General features: G+C 36.2%; 2 protein-coding genes and 1 pseudogene across 2 annotated transcripts; all 3 read right to left on the bottom strand.

Annotated features, from left to right (window-relative positions):
- Nucleotides 1-243: 243 nt before the first annotated feature.
- Nucleotides 244-2,882, bottom strand: LOC116118306 (cytochrome P450 724B1-like). Its single transcript, XM_031404292.1, has 9 exons — nt 2,515-2,882; nt 2,110-2,434; nt 1,869-2,021; nt 1,543-1,782; nt 1,361-1,447; nt 1,199-1,277; nt 1,006-1,112; nt 692-813; nt 244-396 (listed from the first exon to the last, which is right to left on the bottom strand). The coding sequence occupies exons 1-9, from the start codon at nt 2,718-2,720 to the stop codon at nt 288-290; spliced, it is 1,428 nt and encodes a 475-aa protein (XP_031260152.1). The 5' UTR covers nt 2,721-2,882; the 3' UTR covers nt 244-287.
- Nucleotides 2,883-4,156: 1,274 nt separating this feature from the next.
- Nucleotides 4,157-6,869, bottom strand: LOC116118327. Its single transcript, XM_031404316.1, has 3 exons — nt 6,466-6,869; nt 6,035-6,368; nt 4,157-4,438 (listed from the first exon to the last, which is right to left on the bottom strand). Exons 1-3 carry the CDS (start codon nt 6,867-6,869, stop codon nt 4,157-4,159), a joined length of 1,020 nt encoding a protein of 339 aa, XP_031260176.1.
- Nucleotides 6,870-19,818: 12,949 nt separating this feature from the next.
- On the bottom strand, nt 19,819-24,339 carry LOC116118326 (annotated as a pseudogene).
- Nucleotides 24,340-24,585: the final 246 nt, after the last annotated feature.

Genomic DNA, 24,585 nt, shown 5'->3' with positions numbered 1-24,585 from the left:
TGAAGATGTCGACTATAAATCTATACATATATCGGTATATTCTTTGTTTTAATAAACGATATTAGATAAATATAATCGATAAGGGTCAGATTTAAGAGATTTATATATCATACATCTAGAAAAAAAAGTTTATATCATCAATTACATTAATTAATAATACAAGTAAATGAAAATAGGGCCAATTTCTCAAATGGCTTCTTTTCATTACACTTTTTTAGATGAAATAATGCCTTATTATTCACTTTTAAGCAGATGGATATGCTAATTAGATCTACATTAATCAGTTTTTATTTCCCACTATATGTCCCTTCTGTTGGTTCAATATCCAAAACCAAGCCTCTCGAGAATTCAACATAAGGATAGGCAACTGGGAAATCATCAGCTTTTATTTTCCACCTGCAGTTTCAAGGGACACACAAAGAACAAATGAGTATATATTCAATGAAAAGGGAATAAAGTGGTAAGGATTTTTATGATATAACATGGATGCTCAATTCCAATCTAAAATAGTGTTTTATTGTATGCATGAATATTAAAATAACAGTGAAATATCATAAACGAGATTATGCAGTTTCCCGATAAGTGGGAAGCAGTTGGTTATTATACCAGAATATATATTAATCTGTGACTTGAGATGTACAATAATTCATGCATGTCCTAATTAAATGGGGGATTCTTGCTGATATTTTACCTATAATTCAGGACAAGATGATGAAGGAAGAATGAGATTTCGACTTTAGCCAGTTCTGCTCCTGGGCAGAGTCGTGGTCCTCCACCAAATGGCATCACCGTTTTGCTCATTGCTTTATAATCCTGCGATCAACATACAAAAACGATCGGAACATATTAGCTAGAGATAAGAAAGAAGTTATAGTTATGTTATCTGCTTATCAACTATTTCCTGCAGCTATATGGGAAGAATATGGTTCTGCAAGTTCAGATCACAGCAGAAAGAGTAAGATATAAACAAGACTGGTTAATGCAGGGGAGGCTAGCTATACGTACAGTCCATCTCCAAGGATTAAACTCCGAAGGATTTTCATGAAGAGTGGGGTCAAGGTGTACCGCAGTAAAGAGTGGAAAAACATACCATCCCGATGGAATGAAATAGTCTGCAATATAATTGAACCATAAAATTAGAATGCAAGAAAATAAATATGAAGCAATAGATAAATTAAACTTAATGCAAACAACAAACCTTTGAATATGACATCTTGAAGGGCTTTGCGGGGGACAAATTTGGCAACATTTCCGCATCTCGTAGCTTCATGTATTACCTATAAGCAAAGCATTTGTTAGTTTCCTCCTGTAAGCATGTTGAACTTTTATGCAGAAAAACAGTTAATTACTCTATATTTACATTGTTGGTAAACTCCATTTTCAGGAAATCTTCCCAGTTCAAGGATTCCCCATCTTCTTTGTTTTTCCTTATCGCATGGTGTTCTTCCTGTAATACTCAACAAATGAACCCTTTAGAATATGTATGCAGATATTCATGTACAAGGAGACTAGGAAAAGGAACACAGAACAAATTAAAGATACCTTTAATCGTTCAAAAACATTGGGCGCATTGGCAAGAAAGTAAACAATTAAAGCTATAAGTGTAGCAGTCGTCCTATAGCCTGCACGCAAGATGTCTAAAACTATGCTTACTGTCTCTTCATAGCTCAGGCCCCGTTTCGCCAGAATCACATCTAAGAAGTCTCCTTCCCTATGCCGCGAAATATCTTGTTCTCTTTCTCTTATAATCTCTCTCACAGTCAAAGATAGTCTCTCGCTAGCCTTAACATTAAATCATTTTTGTCATATATAATTAAACATTCAGCACGTCAACTGATATATATTTGTTTGTAGCAATTTTTTGTTACCTTCACAGCTTTTGCATAAGCTGTCCCAGGGATATATATTGGCAAAGTCTGAAAACCTTTCATGTAAGTTTCAAAATCTTCAAGTATTTTGAAGGCTAGTGGTTCTTTTGGCTCAATACTCAACAGTTGCTTCACCATAAGATAGAGCGTAAACTGTGTTATATATATCACAAAATTAATGAGTTTAACATTAGTTTATAAGTTTTCCTCCTGAACTTAAAATTAATTCTTCCTTAATTACCTTTTTAGTTTCTTCGCAGAAGGAAATTTGTTTTTGTTCTTTCCATGAGTCCATTATTGAGAGTGACAGTTTCTCTGCAAAGAGAAGGAAGAGTGGATTTGAATTGGAGGCAGTGATGAAGCTGACGGCAATATTTCTTAGCTTCTTGTGAAGTTCTCCGGACACCGCGTGTAAAGACAATTTTCCAACAACGTCAAGCACGGGCTTGGGGTAGCTGGCTCGAAATAGCTTCTCCTCATTCTGAAGTACAAACAAGTTGAGCACCGGGTCACAGGAAACGATGGCCGGGGAACCATATAGATGTGACTTGAAAACTTTTCCATACCTGCAATACACAATCTCATGATCTCTTGTCACATATTTGATGAAATCAAGCACATAACTCATCAAAGACAACACAAATACCTGGAGCAACGTTTCTGTAGGAATCTACCCATGGAACTTGATCTATGAGGCTTGAGGAAGCTAAGAGTCTCTCCAAAGACGGGCCATCCCATTGTCCCTGGAGGCAAGTTTTTGGGTTCTCGTTTTGCAAACAGACGTGGGACTACAAGTAGAGACAAACATAGACCCAACAAGAGAAATAAAATGACAAAGACTAGCTCTTCCATTGCACACTTAACCAAAGCCAGACTTCATATATAAGCTTGGAAGCTCTTTTTACTTGCTCAACTCAAAGAGATTTGCCCTTTAGTACACCTGAAAATGTTGGATTTGGCAGGAATGAAAGGGAAAGAAGAAAAAGATGAACACCAGGAAAATTTTGTTGAAGAGCCGCGTGTTTCTTATGCTTTTCATTATTTTTAAACTTCAATTTATACATCAGCTTTTATCAACTATTACACCCACCGTTACAGTGATTTTATATGGATTACAGATGGACCGCAGAAACTTAACTAATATAAAAAATATCTAATATTTATAATCCTTAAAGTCAACTGCACTACTTGGAGTGCGTAGTTAACCAAGCAGCTGACATAATCAGCATAATTTCAGCTCCAAACTTCAACTTTCTTCCGGCTTGCTTACTGCTGCTCGCACTATTTCAGTTCACATTTATTTATCCATAGCTCGCATCAAAACCTAGCTATTTCAACAAGATATTACTTGCATTAACACTCATTCTTGATAACTTTGTTGGAAACACCAAATTTAAGCCTAAATTCTTCAAACTTGGTCTTATTTAGAGCCTTTGTCAAAACAAGTTTAAGCCTAAATTCTTCAAATTTGGTCTTGTTTAGAGCCTTTGTCAAGACATCAGTGACTTGCTCTTTGGTCCTGCAATGAACAAGCTTCACTTCCTTGTCTTCTTTAGCTTCTCTAACAGCATGAAACTTGATCTTTATGTGTTTGGTTCAACCATAAAACACAAGATTCCTGGCCATTGTAAAAGCTGATTGATTGTCACAAAACACTTCGGTAGCTTCAATCTGATGTTGCTTTAAATCATTCAAGATTTTCCTCAACCAAACTACTTCATTAACAACAACTATAGTAGATATGTATTCTGCTTCTACTGTTGATTGAACCACTGTTTCTTGCTTCTTAGAAATCCAACTAAATGCATCAGAATTCAAGTAAAACACGTAGGTTAGAGTACTTTTCATATCTTTTATTGAACCTGTCCAATCACTATTAGTGTAGCCAATTAATTTGAAATTGGCTTATCTCCTGAACTAGATTCCTATGTCTTCAGTCCCCTTGAAGTGAATTTCAATAGTGCATTCATAAATCTAGAGAGTAGGCTGGCTGCATACATGATATCAGACCTTGTTACTGTTAAGTACAACAAGCACCCAATTAAGCTTCCATATCTCCTTTCATCAACCTTGCCAGCTCCATCATCTTTATAAGGTTTCTGGTTTTGCACTAAATGAGTGCTCCCAGACTTACATTCATGCATGTTGAATTTCTTTAAGATTTCATTGGCATATCTTCTTTGACAAATAAATATGCCATCCAAGGATTGATGCACTTCCATGCCAAGAAAGAAAGTCATCTCCCCCAAATCTGTCATCTCGAATTCTTTGCGCATTTCATCCTTGAACTAATTCAATTGATCAAGGCTGCTTCCAGTCACAAACAAGTCATCCACATATAAGGATACTATCATCAAATCACCACCAATCTTCTTTACATAGAGAGTGTGTTCATTAGGACTTCTATTGAAACCAAGGCTTCCTAAATGCTCATTGATTATGCTATACCAGGCTTTAGGAGCCTGTTTTAAGCCATATAAAGCCTTCTTCAACATATACACTTTATCCTCACTCCCTTCAACTGTAAAGCCTTGTAGTTGCTCTACATATATCTCTTCATCCAAGTAGCCCTACAAGAAAGCTGACTTGACATCTAATTGGAGAATCTTCCACCTATGTTGAACTACTAAGGCTATCAACAACCTTATTGTGTCATGTCTTGCAACTAGAGAAGGCGTATCTGAAAAATCGACACCATATTGTTGTGCATAACCCTTTGCCACTGATCTGGCCTTAAAATTGGATTGATCTATCCGGATTCATCTAAGTTTTGAAAATCCATTTAACTTAGATAATATTTCTGTTTGTAGGCCTGTCCACAAGACTCCAAGTTTCATTCTTCTCAATCATACTTATCTCTTCCTTCATTGCAGCTATCCACTCTTATAATTTTACATGCTTCAATGTAGTTTGTAGGCTCCATAACAGCTACATTGCATCTCTCATACACATAAGCCAATAACTAAGTGCCTTTGATTGAAACTTTTGCATTAGAATCTGAATTTTCTTCAAGATCATCTTGGTTTGAAGAAAATTCTCTTCCTTGCTGTAATCTTTTATCATCTTTAACTTCATTTCTTTCCTAATTCCAAGTCGAATAATCATCTACCTTGAAATCTCGATTTATCAGAACCTTCTTTGTTTTTGGATTGAAGATTCTATAAGCTTCAGCCGAGTTGCTGTAGCCAATTAGGATTCTAATTTCAACCTTCTCATAAAGTTTGCTTTTCATGTTGTCTAGAATGTGAGAGTAACATATGCTCCCAAATACATGATTCACACCTAGTTTAACTCCACACCATGCTTCAAATGGAGTTTGATTATTCCAGGCTTTGGTTGGAAGTCTATTTAGCAGATAAACTGCTGTATTCACAGTTTCTACCCAAAATATTTTTGGCAGATTTTTTTTCATACAACATGCATCTTGCCATCTCCATAACAATCCTATTCTTTCTTTCACTCACTCTATTTTGTTGAGGAGTTTAAGGACTGGTAAGCTGATGCTTTATTCCAGCTTCAATGCAATGTTTCTCAAACTTCATAGAAGTGTATTAAGTTCCATTGTCACTTCTAATAGTTTTAATGCTGGAACCTGTTTGATTCTCCACCATAACTTTAAACTCATTAAACACCTTAGCCACTTCACTCTTTTATTTCAAGAAATAAATCCAACACAGCCTTGAGCAGTCATCAATAAACAGAACAAAAATATCTGCTTCCACTTAAAGAAAAGGTCTTCATCAGTCCACACATATTAGTGTGGATGAGTTGCAACTTTTTGGAAGCTCTCCATGCTTGATTTGCTGCAAAAGGCAACCTACTCGGTTTACGAAGTTGGCAGGCATGGCATATATCCTTTTTATCTTCAATCTTAGGCATATTTTAAACTAAGTTCTTGCAATACATCTCCTTGAGTCCATTGTAATTGAAGTGGCCAAATCTTTTGTGCCACACAACATACTCATCAGTAGCCATGGAGTAAGCATGCAAATCAGTCTCTTTCCACTTTATGGGAAAGCTTTTACCTATCATCCTTACTTTCTTAATTCACTACCATCATTATCTAAAAGTGTGCACGATATATCTTGGAAATGTAGACAATAATCTTTCTCTAACATTTTTCCTACACTTAAGTGACTTTGGCTAATTTCAGGTACGTACAAGACCTTGGAAATATATTTGGTACCTGTTGAAGTCTGGACTGCAACAACTCCTCTTCCCTTGACATCAATAAGTTCTCCATTTCCTATCTTTACTTTGGACTTGTATGTATGATCCAAGTCCACAAAATTGCTTGGGTCTGGAGTCATATGGTTAGTACAGCCATTGTCTGTCAACCATGCTTCAGTGCAACCACTTGCTACATAGCGAAAAGCCACGAACAGGTGGTCAGTTTCCTGATTTTGCTGCTGATGATTTTCCACTAGTTGAGCTTGCTCCCCTTGTTGATTACTCTTGTTTTTGCAAACTTTTTCAATATGGCCAAATTGTTTGCATGACCTGCATTGTATTCTAGGCCTGAACCAACATAAATTCTCAACATGATTCCTCTTCTTGCATTGAGAACATGATGGATATCCCTTTTTTACCCCCTTACTTCATTCCTTGGTTATCATTCTTCTCCTTCCCTTTCTTTTCTCCTGCTTGCTTCTTATTTCCACCTTCATAAGGTTTCACTTTATGACTTGCCATTAGAGCTCCCTCAATGTTGTCTTCTTGTCTCAGAAGTCTTCTTTGTACTTGAGCTTGTAAGGCATGAACAAGCCCTAAAAGGGAGATATGTGATAGGTCTTTTGAGTCTTCAAGAGATGAAATTTTGGACTCAAACCTTTCTGGTAGACTTACAAGCACTTTTTCAATTATCCTCTTGTCTATCAGCTCCTCACCTAGCAAATTAATTTTGTTAAAAATATTCATAAGTATATCTACATACTCCTTAATAGACTCTGCTTCCTGCATCCTCAACACTTTAAACTCTCTTCTCAAGTTCAACACTTGCATATACCTAGTCTTATCACTTCCTATAAACTCCTCCTTTAGCTTATCTCAGGCTTCGTTTGCAGTTTCACAAGCCATAATCCTTGAAAAGACTAAGTTTGTGACAGCTGAATGGGTATAAGACAAGGCTCTTGGAGCTTTGGCAATCTATTATTCATGTAATCTAATTATTTGGTTCAATGTGGGATTCAGTCCCAATTGAGGTGGTTGTCTCTCTTCTTGAACATACTGCCATAGATCATGTCCCCTTAGATAAGCTTTCATTTTAACAGCCCAGATATCGTATTGTTCACCATTGAAGACATAAGGAGAAAAAGGCACATTGTTGGAAGCCATAAACAGACTTGAAGGTGAGTTTTTGGAGAGAAATTATATTTCCTTTACTGGTCTCGTAGGATCTTATAAAGCTTTGATACCAGATGTTGGATTTGGCAAGAATGAAAGGGAAACAAGAAAAAATTGAACACTAGGAAATTTTTTTTGAAGAGCTATAAGTTTCTCACACTTTTCATTATTTTTAAACTTCAATTTATACATCAACTATTACACCTAAAGTTACAGTGATGTTATATAGATTACAGATGGACCACACAAACTTAACTAATACAAAAAATATCTAATTTTTATAATCCCTAAATTCAACTGCACTACTTGAAGTAGTTAACCAAACAGCTAACAAAATTAGCATGATTTCAACTCCAAAATTCAACTTTCTTCCAACTCGCTTATTGCTACCTACACCATTTCAGTTTGCATTTATTTACCTATAGCTCGCATCAAAACTTGTTTCAACAAGATATCACTTGCATTAACAGAAAACACATGTTCAAACTCTAGAAAATAACTAAAAATGTTCTTTGTATTACTCAGACTTAAAGAATTCAAAATGTCTGGATATTCAGATACATTTGTGAATGAATAATGTTTTTATTATTGAAGATAATTCTTTGTGAGAAAAAAGAGGGTTTTTTTTTCTCCCAATTTTTTCACTATAACGCGGAGCACATTAGCACACTAACATGCGTCGTGCTCCTTTTGGCTGTAGACGGGCTCATGTTAGCCAAATCTAGCTCACATTAGCATCGCTTGAAGCCGCCAGTTTTTTGGCTTTTTCGACGGATCCTAACCTCCAAAATCACTTTCTAGACCTCTATTGAACTCCTCTCAACCTCATTTTCAAAACCCATACCCCCACTTGGCATCTTCTCTCACCTTTTGCAACCATCTCCTTCTTGCCACCTTGCGAAGTTGGGGATTTTCTTGGCCCAATTATGATCGATTGGAGAGCAATCAGCCCCAAAATAACACACCACTTGATTCACCATTTTCTATTGTTTGGGTTGCTATGTTGTTTAGTTGTTATTGGTCTCCTGATCGACAAAAATTGGTGCTACAACCCAGTGCCAGCACGTGCGGCTGTCCTTAGTAGCCTACTGGGTTGCTTAGGCTTTGCCTCCCAACCTTCTCCTCACCTTCCACGACCTCAGCCACTCCTCAAACACACTCTGAACCATTCCAACCCCCCTTTCCACCCTTTCTTTTATCCAAAAAACACCATTTTTTTGTTCCCACCACCTATTCGAAAAAATGCCCCAACCAACCAAAACACACCCTTCCACCTCCATTCCCCACCCAAGCTAATGTGAACCAACTGCCCCCCTCCCGGAGCAATCCATCTCAGCCCAATTCATCTTGGGCCGACAAATTAAGAGTTACCAACTCCAACTCCAAGACCCTTTTCACCCTTCCCCACTGTCACTATAATGTAGAAGGGGATAATCTGAAAAATTATTCTTTCGAATGATTTGGTTAAGAAGGACCTAGTCTATTGGTCAAATTGCATGGTGGGATCTTTCCTGGGATGCAAGATGTTGTTCCATGCTGTCGAGTCCATCGCCTTTTGTGCATGTACCACTTATGGACTAAAACAAGTCTTATCATCGAGTAATCTCGTTTACTTCCGATTCAAGGACGAAGATAGCCTACGCTCAATCCTAGTGGATGGGCCACGGATATTTGGGGGAAAACACATCCTTCTCTAAGTTTTGGTGGACTAGAAGTCCCTGACCGATCTCTAGATCATAAAGGTCCCGATCTGGATATGGCTGCACAGTTTTCCCATTAGCATATGGATGCATGAAGGTTTGGGATATGCGGCTAGCATCGACAATCACCCTTTATCATGCGACAAAGCGACATATGAGTTTACCCGGCTTGATTATGTCTGTGTTTGTGTTGAGATTGATGCTTCCAAGCCTATTTTGCACCAATTGATGCTTGAATACCATCAAGACTCAATTCCAATTGAAATTGAGTATGAATGGAAACCAAAGCGTTGTCCAAAATGTTGTGAGTTTGGCCATGTTTGCCACCCACCTAAGAAGGCACCAAAACCTCCTAAGGCACTTGAGGAGGATCATCTAAGTGTTCCTCACCTTATTCCTCTTAGGGCCCCAAAGAACACCCCCCCCCCCCCCCCCCCCCCTTCCCATGAGCACCAACTTCCTTGATATCATTCGGCTAGAAACTTATTTAGCGTCTAACTTGGAGGAACTCCTTCCAAGCGATTCTTTGATTATTGAAGCTCATGATCCTTTGCCTTCCAATGCCCTCAAAAGTGGGGTGAGCAATGATTCATTTATGGAGGGACAAGAAGGGTCGTTAGTAGACCTAGCAAAACGGGCAGGTAGGTCGGGTTAAGGTCTGGTCGAGTCGAGTCAGGTCCAAACAGGTATAGGCCCAAAACGAGCGATCTAAATAGGTCCAAAATATTGGACCCGAACCCTACCTTATGCGGGTATGGGTAGACCTGTGAGTACCCATTTTTTCTCTCTCAAATTTTCAATTTTTGCAATTACACCCCTAAAATTCCTATAGTTTTCATTTTTTACAATTACACCCCCACAATCAATGCTTGAGACTACTTGAAAAAAAAAAATCAATAATTTAAAGGCATGCCAAACACCATAAACTTAAAAACAATCAAAGACATGAATGAATGATGTCCGAAATTTTCATACAAACCAAACAGAAAAATATAAGCTTTGTTTTGGTTCAGTTGATATTAAACTCCAAGACCATACAATAAAACTCAAAAGATTAAAGGAAACCAATTCTTCTTCTCTATGGGCATCTCTTTTCACCTTAGTGAGATGTGAAAGGAATAATCCAACTTGTGCTAATGAGTTATTCCAGGGGCAAAATAACGTAAGATTAAACATCACTACACATTTTATTTTTGCATCCAAAGTTCCAAACATAGCAGCCAACAACAATAACACAACTATCAAAACCATATCACTACACATTTTATTTCTACATTAAAACATAGCAACCAACAACAACAACAACACAACTATCTAAACCAAAACAATGCCACCACGACACCACCTTACATCAACCCCACATTATATATTCTCTACTGAACAATTACAGGATTTATTATCTCAATAAATCTATCATTTTGACCAATACAATTCTTCACCTGCTGCAATAACCATGAATCATCGTCATTTTCACAATGAGAAGAATCAAATATTTTTTGTCTAGTCAACAGAACAAGTACCAATACACCAAAAGTGAAAACATCGCACTTCTCATTGCAAACACAACACCTGTGTACTCAGGTGCAAAAAGAAAATAATGACATCCCAACTGCACTTTTTTGGAACCAAACAACCACCATGTTCACTATTTATTATTGTTACTTCAAGGGTTATGGTGATTTTATAAGGAATAACATTGAAGACCCATCATTTTCAGTATCTCCACCGGGATTGCCAGACCTCACTAGCTGAGACCTTCCTTCATTTTTTATCCCTTCAAATCAATATGCTTTTGCACTCTCATCCTTTAAAGAATAGTTTGATATCCTTGAGGAGCAAAGTAGTAGCAAGATGTGGAGATTGGAGTCTAGAGATGAGTGTGAGAGAGATAAATAGAAGACGAGAGTGAGTGAGTGTGAGAGATGAGAGTGAGTGTGAGTTAGGATACACATACTTTGGATTTCGATTTCGATTTCGATTGGAGGCTTGGAGATTGGAGTCTGGAAATGCGACAATTGGAGATGTATAAGGGATTTCGATTTGCGTTTGCATGAGTGAGTTTGAGAGACTACAAACATCGAGAGTAGAGATAAGAGAAGCGACGACGGCGGAGTTAGGGATTTCGATTTGAGTTTGAGAGAGGATTGATAAGCGTAAGTGAGTGTGAGTTTGTCAAGGGTTAGGGATATCACGATTTGGGGAAAACTAAAAAGGGAAATGGGTTTTTTTTTTTTTTTTTTTTTTTTTTTAAACAAACAAGTACCCGCAGGTATACTCGTCTCACTTGCTGGAAAAACGGGCCGAGCCGAGTTAAAACGGGGTTCAATGTTAAAGACCCATACCCTATATTTTTTACCCAGGTTTAAGGTTGACCTGCAGGTTCAGACCCGTTTTGCTAGGTCTAGTCGTTAGCCATGGTGTCTGTTGCCCACTATAACTCGAACGTCGAAGATGCTGAAGTGGATTTCCACTCTGACATGCAGTGGCCCATGCCTTAGTCCCAACACTCTAGACCTTCAGATCCGCCAACACTCAAGGGTAAGAAGAATAAGAAAAAAGGGCAGCGATCTTAGTTTATTTCCTTTCCTTTGTAGAGCCTGCATGCTCCTTTAGGCGTCTGTGCCTTTTATGAGATTTGGTTTTGAGCCTACGTGCTCATTTTTGGGTGTCTATGCCTTGTTTGATTTTGGTTTTCAAGCCTTTGTACTCTTTTGGGCGATTGTGCCTTGTTCGAGCCTGCGTGCTCTTGTGTTTGGGCATTTGTGCCTCTAGTTTCTTTTGTTGTTTTCTATGGCCTTTAAGCCGATCTTGTTACTTTGTAACCATTCTTTTTTTGGTTCAATATAATTACTTACTTACCCAAAAAAAAAATGTTTCTGTTTACATTACTCGGTCTAATCAATACTAATCTACCTAATTAATACTACTTTATAGGAAGATGCAATAGGTGTGATAAGCCTAGCTAGTAAATTCGCAAATTCTCATATTTTATTAGCACAGCCAAATAATTCACGAACTATATGGCCCAGCCATATAATTCGCGAATTATTCGCCTGTATTTTTGCAAACAAAAATTGGTTATATAGTAAGGGAGAAAACGATGCCGTTTTAGGGTGGGGGTTTGTCAAATGAAATGAAATCTCCTCTTCAATTTTTCTCTTCGTCTCTTCTTCAACTGTTCTTCTCTTGAACTTTACGAATTCTCCTCTTCATCTCTTGATCTCTTCTTCTCTTCCAATCTACAGCCATGGTTCCTCCTTCTCGCCCGTCAACTCGTTAAGCTTCACTTTGAATCTCGTTAACTCTCTTTTCTTCATCTCTTATCTTTTTAACTCTCTTTTCCAAGCTTCAAGTCCAAGACTTCAAGCCTTAAGGTTCACACTTCTGTTATTAACTTATTAATTATTATTGCTTTCTCTTTTTTTTTTTTTTTTTTCCTTTTTTTGCTTGATTTGTTTATGAAATGATTGATTGATTATGTGTGTGTTATCCGTAGTGAAGCCTTGTGTGTGTTTGTCTTTTTTGTTTGATTATCTTGAATTCTTGTTATGTTGGTGGATTGCATGTGTTTGTGCTGGTGTGTGACTTGAGGCTCTATAGATACTGGATGCTTAACTTATGTACCTGGTGTTTCATTGCTTTTCCTTTTCAAGCATATTTGTGCATTTGGTGAGACATTACAGGTTTTTGGGAGTTTTTATCTAGGATTATCGGGACATTTTCCTGGCCCCTGGCAATAGGCTTAATGGGTTTGTGTTCTAGCAGCTTAATTTGGTTGGTAGCTGGGTTTTTTGTTAATATGCTAATGAAACTTCTTCTTTTAATTCTTAAATATCAATGAGAGTGTATCATTTGTCTTTTTAATTTGCAGTTCAAATATATTCTTACATTCTCACACGCCAAACAAACTCTATTACAATTATAAGGTACCCATTCACAAAAGGAACACCCTAAAAGGACTGATAATATTTAGTTTAGTTATTTGCAGTAGGTTACCAGAAATCTTATAATTTTTCAACATCAAGTTGATCTACAAAACCACCACCACTACTACTACTTTGCTCTCTTGACTTATTTTCGATAGTTCACTGAAGATAATGGACTAAAAATTTCAAACTTTTAGACCCATTTTGTCATTTTAATACAGAAGTATGAGTAGCAAGGAATTTGACTTGATGTTGATGTTATAATTTTACTACGTGGGTAGTCAATCATTTTAAGGATTGTATCAATGGCACTATCAATGAAGAAATCTTAGATCCAAACCATGTAATGCACACGCCACGATGATTCAATTTTCCTCATTTTTCTTTTCAGGATTCTTAGTGTTGTGACGATTCAGTTTTCACTTCATTGAGTGAGTGCCTTCAACTTTGTGATTATTTGCATTCAAAATTATGGGGAATGACAAAAAACATAAAACGCCCTTGGGTTATTTTCTAAACCCAAGTGCCAGTCATTAATTAGTTAACAAATTTGAGGGCTGGACATTCCATGAGACATAGGGTGGCACAATTGTAGAAGAGTCAATAGATTTACTCATTACTGGATAGCTTAAAAAATTTAAAAGTATTGAAAGTGGTCTGGGGAGTGGCAACTTTTGGTATAAGGGAAAACATTGATTGGGTTAATACTGACATTACTATAAAATTCCCCATGTGATTTTCTAAGAACAAGTCGTGATGCTTCAATTGTTGCTGATAATGTTGAATATAAAATACAACATTGATGCTTTGTAATCATAATGGTGTTTAAAGTTGTAGGAAATTTATTATTTAATGAGTTACAGTTTAGGTGGGCTAGCTCCAAATAACACTTGCAAAACTGTAACCTAACCAAATTTATGGCCCAATAGGAGAGGACATTGAGAAATCAGATTGCATAAATACAGTTTAACCTGATTTATAGACTTCAATCTTAGGCAGAACTTGTGTTTATCTGCAATTTTGCACCGGCGATTGTGTTGTTTTTTTTTTTTTTTTTTTTTAAGTATATCATCCTAAGTTTCCTTTTGTATTTGATGATATTCTCTTTTCCGTTCTTTTAAATGTAAACTCAAACCAATATGGTATGAAAAAAAAGATAAAATTTGGGAGCATGTTGAGGAGCTCTAGAGGAATAAATGGAAATGCAATTTTGTCAAAAATTATTTAATGATGGGCCTTACAAAATTAAAGCACACTTATCTAGAATTACTGGTCATGATGTTGAGATTTGTAATAAAGTCAATCATGAGACACAAGCATATGCATCCTTAGCTATGTTTGGAAGTGGAAGTAACAAAAAATTAAAAAGTTCAGCCGGTTCTTCTACTGCTTTAAACTTTAATGATCATGAGGAGGAAGCATATTCACCATTTTCACCACTTTCTAAAGGTAGCCAAAGACGTCAAAGTCAAGCATCTTTACTAGAAATAAATAAGAAAAAGATAAGGAGTTTGTTGATAAAATGCTTGCTAAGTGTTTTGTGGTGAACAATATCACTTCTAATGTTGTTCAAACTTGTGCTTTAGGAGAATTTGTTAAGGCAATGGCTAAATATGGTGCAGCATAAAAGCTTCCATCTTACTCAACTTTTAGAGCCAAGTTAATTCCTGAATCTAGAAAAGGTGTTGATGAGTATATTGCTATGGTGAAGCATTCTTGGGATACATATAGATCTGATTGCACTATAATGTCTGATATATGGACTGATATAAGGCACCGATCTTTCATTAATTTTGTCGCATAATCACCTTGTGGTGTAGTGTTTATAAAATCATTGGATGTTTCCTAAGAAAGAAAAACTGGGATTTGTCTTAAAGAAATTGTCGTTTTTGTGATTGAATCAATTGGACAAGAACATGTTGTGTAATTCATAACTGGTAATAGTAGCAATTTCACATCTGCTGGTAACATGCTCATTGAATTGTATCCTCGAATTTATAAGACGAGGTGTGATGCTCATAGAATTCAGCTTCTTCTAAAAGACATATATGATAAAGTTAATTGGGCAAAAGTTGTCATTGATAAAGCAAGAATAATAGTTATGTTCATGACACGGTACACAGTTCTTCATGCAGCAATGAAAGAGTACACCAAAGATAGACAATTGAGACAACCTTGTGCCACAAGATTCGCTTCAAACTTTTTAATGCTTCAATCTGTGTTGGATTTGGAGAATGAACTTCGACTCTTTGTTGCTTCATCTAAATGGAAGGGTTTTGATTATTGTAAGACCGAATCAAGTAAAAGGGTCACTGCAATTATTTAGAGTGATTTTTGGGCTAGAGGAAGGGAGGTTATAAAAACTATTGAGCCATTGATTCGAGTTCTTCGTTTGGTTGATGGTGATGGATCTACTGCTGGTTAATTATATGAAACAATGATGAGAGCGAAGTTGCAATCAAGGAAAGATGTAATAGTAAGGCAAGCAAGTATGAGAGAATTTGGGAATTGTTTGAGAATCGTTGGGTCAACAACTTCATTCATCCGATACATGTTGCAACTGCCTTTCTCAATCCATATTACTTTTTCTTAGAAAAATTTAGAGAGGATAGAGAGATGAAAGATGGCATCGATTTCATTCATGAAAACCTGGTTCTAGTATATCAGAACAGCATCCATACTTATGAGAGAGGTTTAGTTGTATCATAGTAGGCTAGCTACCTTATTTATTGCAATGGCAAAAACGATGTTACAAACAAGTCATCCTCATAAGTTTTTTCAAAAAATTTGTATATCTTTTTTGTACATTGCTTATCTCTTTGTATTCAAGAAGCTTTTTATGTCATTTGCAGGAATGTGGTGGGATTGCAATGGGGATGATCTTCCTGTGCTCAAGAAGTATACCATTGCTTCACATGAGAGAGAAATTGGAGTGCCTTTGAAGCTGCTCAAACAAAAAAAAAGAAAAAAAGAATAGGTTGTCACATGAAATGCTAGACACGCTTGTGTATGTGAGAATAAACACAATGATGATGGATGAGTTCACTTCCACAATCAGTAGTGACTTGGAACCTATAGATCTTGAGAAATTGGGGGAGCTTCTAGACTATGAACATGAAGAAATTCGTATGGACGAAGATGCTAATTCTATATCGACGATTGAGGGTTACATGGATGACTTGATGGATAATGATGACATTTCTTGGTTGCATGATGCTCTTTTTTGAATTGTTATTGTTTGTTTATGTACTTTGTGAGTTTCCATTATAGACTATAATTTGAATCTTGGTTGTATTATTTTTTAATTTTATTTATTTGGAGCTCTAGTTTGACTCTGAATTTTGGTTTTCTTATGTGTTTGGTTTGAGACTATAATTGAATCTTGGCTACATATTGTGTTTGACTTTGAAGACTATAATTTGAATCTCAGTTATATATTGTGTATTTGTGTTATATTATTAGGTCTAATTATAAGCTACTCTAAAATGTTATCACGACAAAAGAACAAACAACTTCTTTACCGTGTTGATTTTTTACCCCCACATGGAACTTTCCACACTCTCTTTATTGCCTTGGACCTCATCTACGCCAAATGATTTCTTATGTTGTAACCGATTAGAGGTCTTGGCTTTGACAACAACTGTGGTTTATGGTATAGTACCTTGCAACCTTAGGGGACAAGGTTGATTCGAAGGGGAAGACAATGTTAGATTATTTTAGAATTAGGATAATTATTTAAGTCTTTTATAATTATGCTATTATCCAGGATTGAAACAGATGATTTGAGCCAAGTACCACCCTAAACAAGCTTGACTCGGTCAAGCATTAGACGTTCGAGTCGAGTCACGAGTCAGAAAATTTGACTCGTGACTTGACTCGAAAAGCTTGATTATGATCGATTAACGTGCTCGCGATTATGACTTGATTACCTCTTGTTTGACCCTTTTTTTATATAACTTGCAGATCTTGTTTTACACAAATCAGATCACATTTTTTGTAAATTTGTATCTAAATCAACATAAATCACTCAAATAAATTACACAACATAAACTGATTAGTAATGTGAAATAGGGTTTATGATTTTGGGGAAATCATTTATGACATTTAGTTAATTGGGTTTAAGGGTTAATTTGAGATTTTTTAAACCTTTTGCATGTCAGATTACAGAACAGACCTAAACTTGTATTTTTCACAGAAAAACCCTAAATGGAACACTATTGACTAGCAAGCCGAATCGAGCCGGTGTGGGGTAGACTCGAACTCAGCTCGGTACTTAATTCAAGTCTTACTCAAGCTGAGTTCAAGTATTTAACGACACCCCTACTATTATCTAATTACATAAGAATATCTTTAAAATTAGCAATTATATGAATTAGACAATTAGGTCCTCTTAAAATTAAATATGTGTAAACTATATAAGCCTAACCCATTAGGGTTTGACGCAATATCAATTAAGTTTTTTTCCCCTTAAACTCTATTTCTCCATTTTCTTGGAGGCTCTATTTCCTCATATAAGTGAACCACTATCTTATCATTATGCCTTGGTTTTTGAAGTGGTGTTGGACACGAATGGATACATATGAATGTGTGAACACTTAGCAGAGATATAAGAAGAATCAAGAAAAGATGGTGAAGAGAAGTGTGCATATTGAAATCTGAAAGCTCGAGGGAGAGCTGTGAGATAACAATGGTGGGTACATTCTGGAAGACGAGAAATTTTAATGTATTGTGAGTGGTGGGTTCCACCAAACACCTCGTATAAACCTTGTATTCATTAAGACATGTGGCAAAAATTCCTTCGTGATTTGGAGTCCATTACTATTTTTTCAATAATACTATACTTACAAAGAAATCTTATAAAAATTTCGTACAAAAGTGTACAAAAAATGAATAAAGAGTAAAACAAAAGTCAATTTATTAAATTTACTCTTTTATTTATTTTTTGTCACATCACTTTGTATGAAAGATCTTTGTAAAATTTCTTTGTAAATGTAGTATTACTCTTATTTTTTATAAATATAGTTTTGTACAACTCGATTGTCCGCATTAATTAAAAAATAAAGTGGGTTGATATTCAAATTCAATGAGAGATTTTTTCATAATGGGCTGTGTGTTCTTTGAAATTATGATCTGAGGCGACTATCTCCTAGAAAAATGATACAGGTATTAAAAAAATATTACCGAATTTATCATCGATGACGTGCCATTATGCTTGATTATTATAATTTTTTTAAAGAAAAAAAATGATGTCACGTCTTCTTTGCAAGATTCGATATACATTTTTCGATAACTGTAGCATTGCTCTTCTCATATACTCTAAGTTAGTAAATAAACTTGATAACTCTAGAAGAGAGGCCTTTCCTTTCTATAAGCTTTATAAATGGTTAATTACATTACAATATTAATTTTCTAGTTTTCAAAATTAGAAGGAACTTCCCTAATCTCATATAACTCTAATTATGCATTAATTACAATATATTACAGTCTAAAGATCAAGAGGAAGAACTGAAATGTCGACTAAAATCTAACATATATCGTATATTCTTTGTTTTAATAAAGTATTAGATAATATAATCGATAAGGGTCAGATTTAAGAGATTTATATATCATACATCTAGAAAAAAAAGTTTATATCATCATTACATTATATAATACAAGTAAATGAAAATAGGCCATTTCTCAAATGGCTTCTTTTCATTACACTTTTTAGATGAAATAATGCCTTATATTCACTTTTAAGAGTGGATATGCTAATTAGATCTACATTAATCAGTTTTATTTCCCACTATATGTCCCTTCTGTTGGTTCAATATCCAAACCAAGCCTCTCGAGAATTCAACATAAGGATAGGCAACTGGGAAATCATCAGCTTTTATTTTCCACCTGCAGTTTTAAGGGACACACAAAGAACAAATGTATATATTCAATGAAAAGGGAATAAAGTGGTAGGATTTTTATGATTAACATGGATCTCAATTCCATCTAAAATAGTGTTTAATTGTATGCATGAATATTAAAATACACGTGAAATATCATAACGAGATTATGCAGTTTCCCGATAAGTGGGAAGCAGTTGGTTATTATACCAGAATATATATTATCTGTGACTTGAGATGTACAATAATCATGCATGTCCTATTAAATGGGGGATTCTTGCTGATATTTTACCTATTTCAGGACAAATGATGAAGGAAGAATGAGATTTCGACTTTAGCCAGTTCTGCTCCTGGGCAGATCGTGGTCCTCACCAAATGGCATCACCGTTTTGCTCATGCTTTTAATCCTGCGATCAACATACAAAAACGATCGGAACATATTAGCTGAGAATAAGAAGTTATAGTTTATGTTATCTGCTTATCAACTATTTCCTGCGCATATGGGAAAATTGGTTCTCAAGTTCAGATCACAGCAGAAAGAGTAGATATAAACAGATGGTTAATGAGGGGAGGCGGCTATACGTACAGCCATCTCCAAGGATTAATCCGAAGGATTTTCATGAAGAGTGGTCAAGTGTACCGCAGTAAAGAGTGGAAAAACATACCATCCCGAGGAATGAAATAGTCTGCATATAATGGAACCATAAAATTAGAATGCAGAAATAAATATGAAGCAATAGATAAATTAAACTTAATGCAAACACAACCTTTGAATAACATCTTGAAGGCTTTGCGGGGGACAAATTTGGCCAATTTCCGCATCTCGTAGCTTCATGTATTACCTATAAGCAAAGCATTTGTTAGTTCTCCTGTAAGCATGTTGAACTTTTATGCAGAAACAGTTAATTACTCTATATTCCATTGTTGGTAAACTCCATTTTCGGAAATCTTCCCATTTCAAGATTCCCCATCTTCTTTGTTTTTCTTATCGCATGGTGTTCTTCCTGTAATACTCAACAAATGAACCCTTTAGAATATGTAGGCAGATATTCTGAAAAGGAGACAGGAAAAGGAACACAGAACAAATTAAAGATACCTTTAATCGTTAAACATTGGGCGCATTGGCAAGAAAGTAAACAATTAAGCTATAAGTGTAGCAGTCGTCCTATGCCTGCACGCAGATTCTAAAACTATGCTTACTGTCTCTTCATAGCTCAGGCCCCGTTTCGCCAGAATCACATCTAGAAGTCTCCTTCCCTATGCCGCGAAATATCTTGTTCTCTTTCTCTTATATCTCTCTCTCACAGTCAAAGATATCTCTCTCGCTAGCCTTAACATTAATCATTTTTGTCATATTAATTAAACATTCACACGTCATGATATAATTTGTTTGTAGCAATTTTTGTTACCTTCACAGCTTTTGCATAAGCTGTCCCAGGGTATATTTGGCAAAGTCTGAAAACCTTTCATGTAAGTTTCAAAATCTTCAAGTATTTTGAAGGCTAGTGGTTCTTTTGCTCAATACTCAACAGTTGCTTCACCATAAGATAGAGCGTAAACTGTGTTATATAATCACAAAATTATGAGTTTAACATTAGTTTATAAGTTTTCCTCCTGAACTAAAAATTAATTCTTCCTTAATTACCTTTTTATTTTCTTCGCAGAAGGAAATTTGTTTTGTTCTTTCCATGAGTCCATTATGAGATTGACAGTTTCTCTGCAAAGAGAAGGAAGAGTGGATTTGACTTGGAGGCAGTGATGAAGCTGACGGCAATATTTCTTAGCTTCTTGTGAAGTTCTCCGGACACCGCGTGTAAAGACAATTTTCCAACACGTCAAGCACGGGCTTGGGGTAGCTGGCTCGAAATAGCTTCTCCTCATTCTGAAGTACAAACAAGTTGACACCGGGTCACAGGAAACGATGGCCGGGGAACCATATAGATGTGACTTGAAAACTTTTCCATACCTGCAATACACAATCTCATGATCTCTTGTCACGTATTTGATGAAATCAAGCACGTAACTCACAAAGACAACACAAATACTGGAGCAACGTTTCTGTAGGAATCTACCCATGGAACTTGATCTATGAGCTTAAGGAGCTAAGAGTCTCTCCACAGACGGGCCATCCCATTGTCCCTGGAGGCAAGTTTTTGGGTTCTCGTTTTGCAAACAGACGTGGGACTACAAAGAGACAAACATAGCCCCACAAGAGAAATAAAATGAGAAAGACTAGACTTCCATTGCACACTTAACCAAAGCCAGACTTCATATATAAGCTTGGAAGCTCTTTTACTTGCTCAACTCAAGAGATTTGCCCTTTAGTACACCTGAAATGTTGGATTTGGCAGGAATGAAAGGGAAAGAAGAAAAAGATGAACACCAGGAAAATTTTGTTGAAGAGCCGCGTGTTTCTATGCTTTTCATTATTTTAAACTTCATTTATACATCAGCTTTTATCAACTATTACACCACCGTTACAGTGATTTTATATGGTTACAGATGGACCGCAGAATTAACTAATATAAAATATCTAATATTTATAATCCTTAAGTCAACTGCCCTACTTGGAGTGCGTAGTTAACCAAGGCTGACATAATCAGCATAATTCTGCTCCAAACTCATTTCTTCCGGCTTCTTACTGCTGCTCGCACTATTTCAGTTCACATTTATTTATCCTAGCTCGCATCAAACCTAGCTATTTCAACAAGATATTACTGCATTAACTCACTCTGATAACTTTGTTGGAAACACCAATTTAAGCCTAAATTCTTCAAACTTGGTCTTATTAGAGCTTTGTCAACAGTTTAGCCTAAATTCTTCAAATTTGGTCTTGTTTGAGCCTTTGTCAAGACCTGACTTGCTCTTTGGTCCTGCAATGAACAAGCTCACTTCTTTGTCTTCTTTAGCTTCTCTAACAGCATGAAACTTGATCTTTATGTGTTTGGTTCAACCATAAAACACAAGATTCCTTGGCCATTGTAAAAGCTGATTGATTGTCACAAAACACTTCGGTAGCTTCAATCTATGTTGCTTTAAATCATTCAAGATTTTCCTCAACCAAACTACTTCATTAACAACAACTATAGTAGATATGTATTCTGCTTCTACTGTTTGTTGAACCACTGTTTCTTGCTTCTTAGAAATCCAACTAAATGCATCAGAATTCAAGTAAACACGTAGGTGAGAGTACTTTCATATCTTTTATTGAACCTGTCCAATCACTATTAGTGTAGCCAATTAATTTGATTGGCTTATCTCCTGAACTAGATTCCTAGTCTTCAGTCCCTTGAAGTGAATTTCAATAGTGCATTCATAAATCTAGAGAGTAGGCTGGCTGCATACATGATATCAGACCTTGTTACTGTTAGTACAACAGCACCCACATTAAGCTTCCATATCTCCTTTCATCAACCTTGCCAGCTCCATCATCTTTTAAGGTTCTGGTTTTGCACTAAATGAGTGCTCCCAGACTTACATTCATGCATGTTGAATTTCTTTAGATTTCATTGGCATATCTTCTTTGACAAATAAATATGCCATCCAAGGATTGATGCACTTCCATGCCAAGAAGAAAGTCATCTCCCCCAAATCTGTCATCTCGAATTCTTTGCGCTTTCATCCTTGAACATTCATTGATCAAGGCTGCTTCCACACAAACAAGTCATCCACATATAAGGATACTATCATCAAATCACCACCAATCTTCTTTACATAGGAGTGTGTTCATTAGGACTTCTATTGAAACCAAGGCTTCCTAATGCTCATTGATTATGCTATACCAGGCTTTAGGAGCCTGTTTTAAGCCTATAAAGCCTTCTTCAACATATACACTTTATCCTCATCCCTTCAACTGTAAAGCCTTGTAGTTGCTCTACATATATCTCTTCATCAAGTAGCCCTACAAGAAAGCTGACTTGACATCTATTGGAGAATCTTGCCACCTAGTTGAACTACTAAGATCAACACCTTATTGTGTCTGTCTTGCAACTAAGAAGGCGTATCTGAAAATCGACACCATATTGTTTGCATAACCCTTTGCCACTGATCTGGCCTTAAAATTGGATTGATCTATCCGGATTCACTCTAATTTTTGAAAACCCATTTAACTTAGATATATTTCTGTTTGTAGCCTGTCACAAGACTCCAGTTTCATTCTTCTCAATCATACTTTCTCTTCCTTCATTGCAGCTATCCACTCTTATAATTTACATGCTTCAATGTAGTTTGTAGCTCCATAACAGCTACATTGCATCTCTCATACACATAGCCAATAACTAAGTGCCTTTGATTGAAACTTTTGCATTAAATCTGAATTTTCTTCAGATCATCTTGGTTTGAAGAAAATTCTCTTCCTTGCTGTAATCTTTTATATCTTTAACTTCATTTCTTTCCTATCCCAAGTCGAATAATCATCTACCTTGAAATCTCGATTTATCAGAACCTTCTTTGTTTTTGGATTGAAGATTCTATAAGCTTCAGCCGAGTTGCTGTAGCCAATTAGGATTCTAATTTCAACCTTCTCATAAATTTTGCTTTTCATGTTGTCTAGAATGTGAGAGTAACATATCTCCCAAATACATGATTCACACCTAGTTTAACTCCACACCATGCTTCAATGGAGTTTGATTATTCCAGGCTTTGTTGAAGTCTATTTAGCAGATAAACTGCTGTATTCACAGTTTCTACCCCAAAATATTTTTGGCAATTTTTTTTCATACAACATGCATCTTGCCATCTCCATAACAATCCTATTCTTTCTTTCACTCACTCTATTTTGTTGAGGAGTTTAAGGACTGGTAAGCTGATGCTTTATTCCAGCTTCAATGCAATGTTTCTCAAACTTCATAGAAGTGTATTAAGTTCCATTGTCACTTCTAATAGTTTTAATGCTGGAACCTGTTTGATTCTCCACCATAACTTTAAACTCATTAAACACCTTAGCCACTTCACTCTTTTATTTCAAGAAATAAATCCAACACACCAGCCTTGAGCAGTCATCAATAAACAGAACAAAATATCTGCTTCACTTAAAGAAAGGTCTTCATCAGTCCACACTATTAGTGTGGATGAGTTGCAACTTTTGGAAGCTCTCCATGCTTGATTTGCTGCAAAAGGCAACCTACTCGGTTTACGAAGTTGGCAGGCATGGCATATCCCTTTTTATCTTCAATCTTAGGCATATTTTAAACTAAGTTCTTGCAATACACTCCTTGAGTCCATTGTAATTGAAGTGGCCAAATCTTTTGTGCCACACAACATACTCATCAGTAGCCATGGAGTAAGCATGCAAATCAGTCTCTTTCCACTTTATGGGAAAGCTTTTACCTATCATCCTTACTTTCTTAATTCACTACCATCATTATCTAAAAGTGTGCACGATATATCTTGGAAATGTAGACATAATCTTTCTCTAACATTTTTCCTACACTTAAGTGACTTTGGCTAATTTCAGGTACGTACAAGACCTTGGAAATATATTTGGTACCTGTTGAAGTCGGACTGCAACAACTCCTCTTCCCTTGACATCAATAAGTTCTCCATTCCTATCTTTACTTTGGACTTGTATGTATGATCCAAGTCCACAAAATTGCTTGGGTCTGGAGTCATAGGTTAGTACAGCCATTGTCTGTCAACCATGCTTCAGCACACCACTTGACATAGCGAAAAGCCACAACAGGTGGCATTTTCCTGATTTTGCTGCTGATGATTTTCCACTAGTTGAGCTTGCTCCCCTTGTTGATTACTCTTGTTTTGCAAACTTTTCATATGGCCAATTTGTTTGCATGACCTGCATTGTATTCTAGCCTGAACCAACATAAATTCTCAACATGATTCCTCTTCTGCATTGAGAACATGATGGATATCCCTT

This window comes from Pistacia vera, unplaced genomic scaffold, assembly GCF_008641045.1.
Source record: "Pistacia vera cultivar Batoury unplaced genomic scaffold, PisVer_v2 Contig840, whole genome shotgun sequence".
Classification (NCBI taxonomy): domain Eukaryota; kingdom Viridiplantae; phylum Streptophyta; class Magnoliopsida; order Sapindales; family Anacardiaceae; genus Pistacia; species Pistacia vera.
This window is presented reverse-complemented; position numbering and strand designations above follow the sequence as displayed.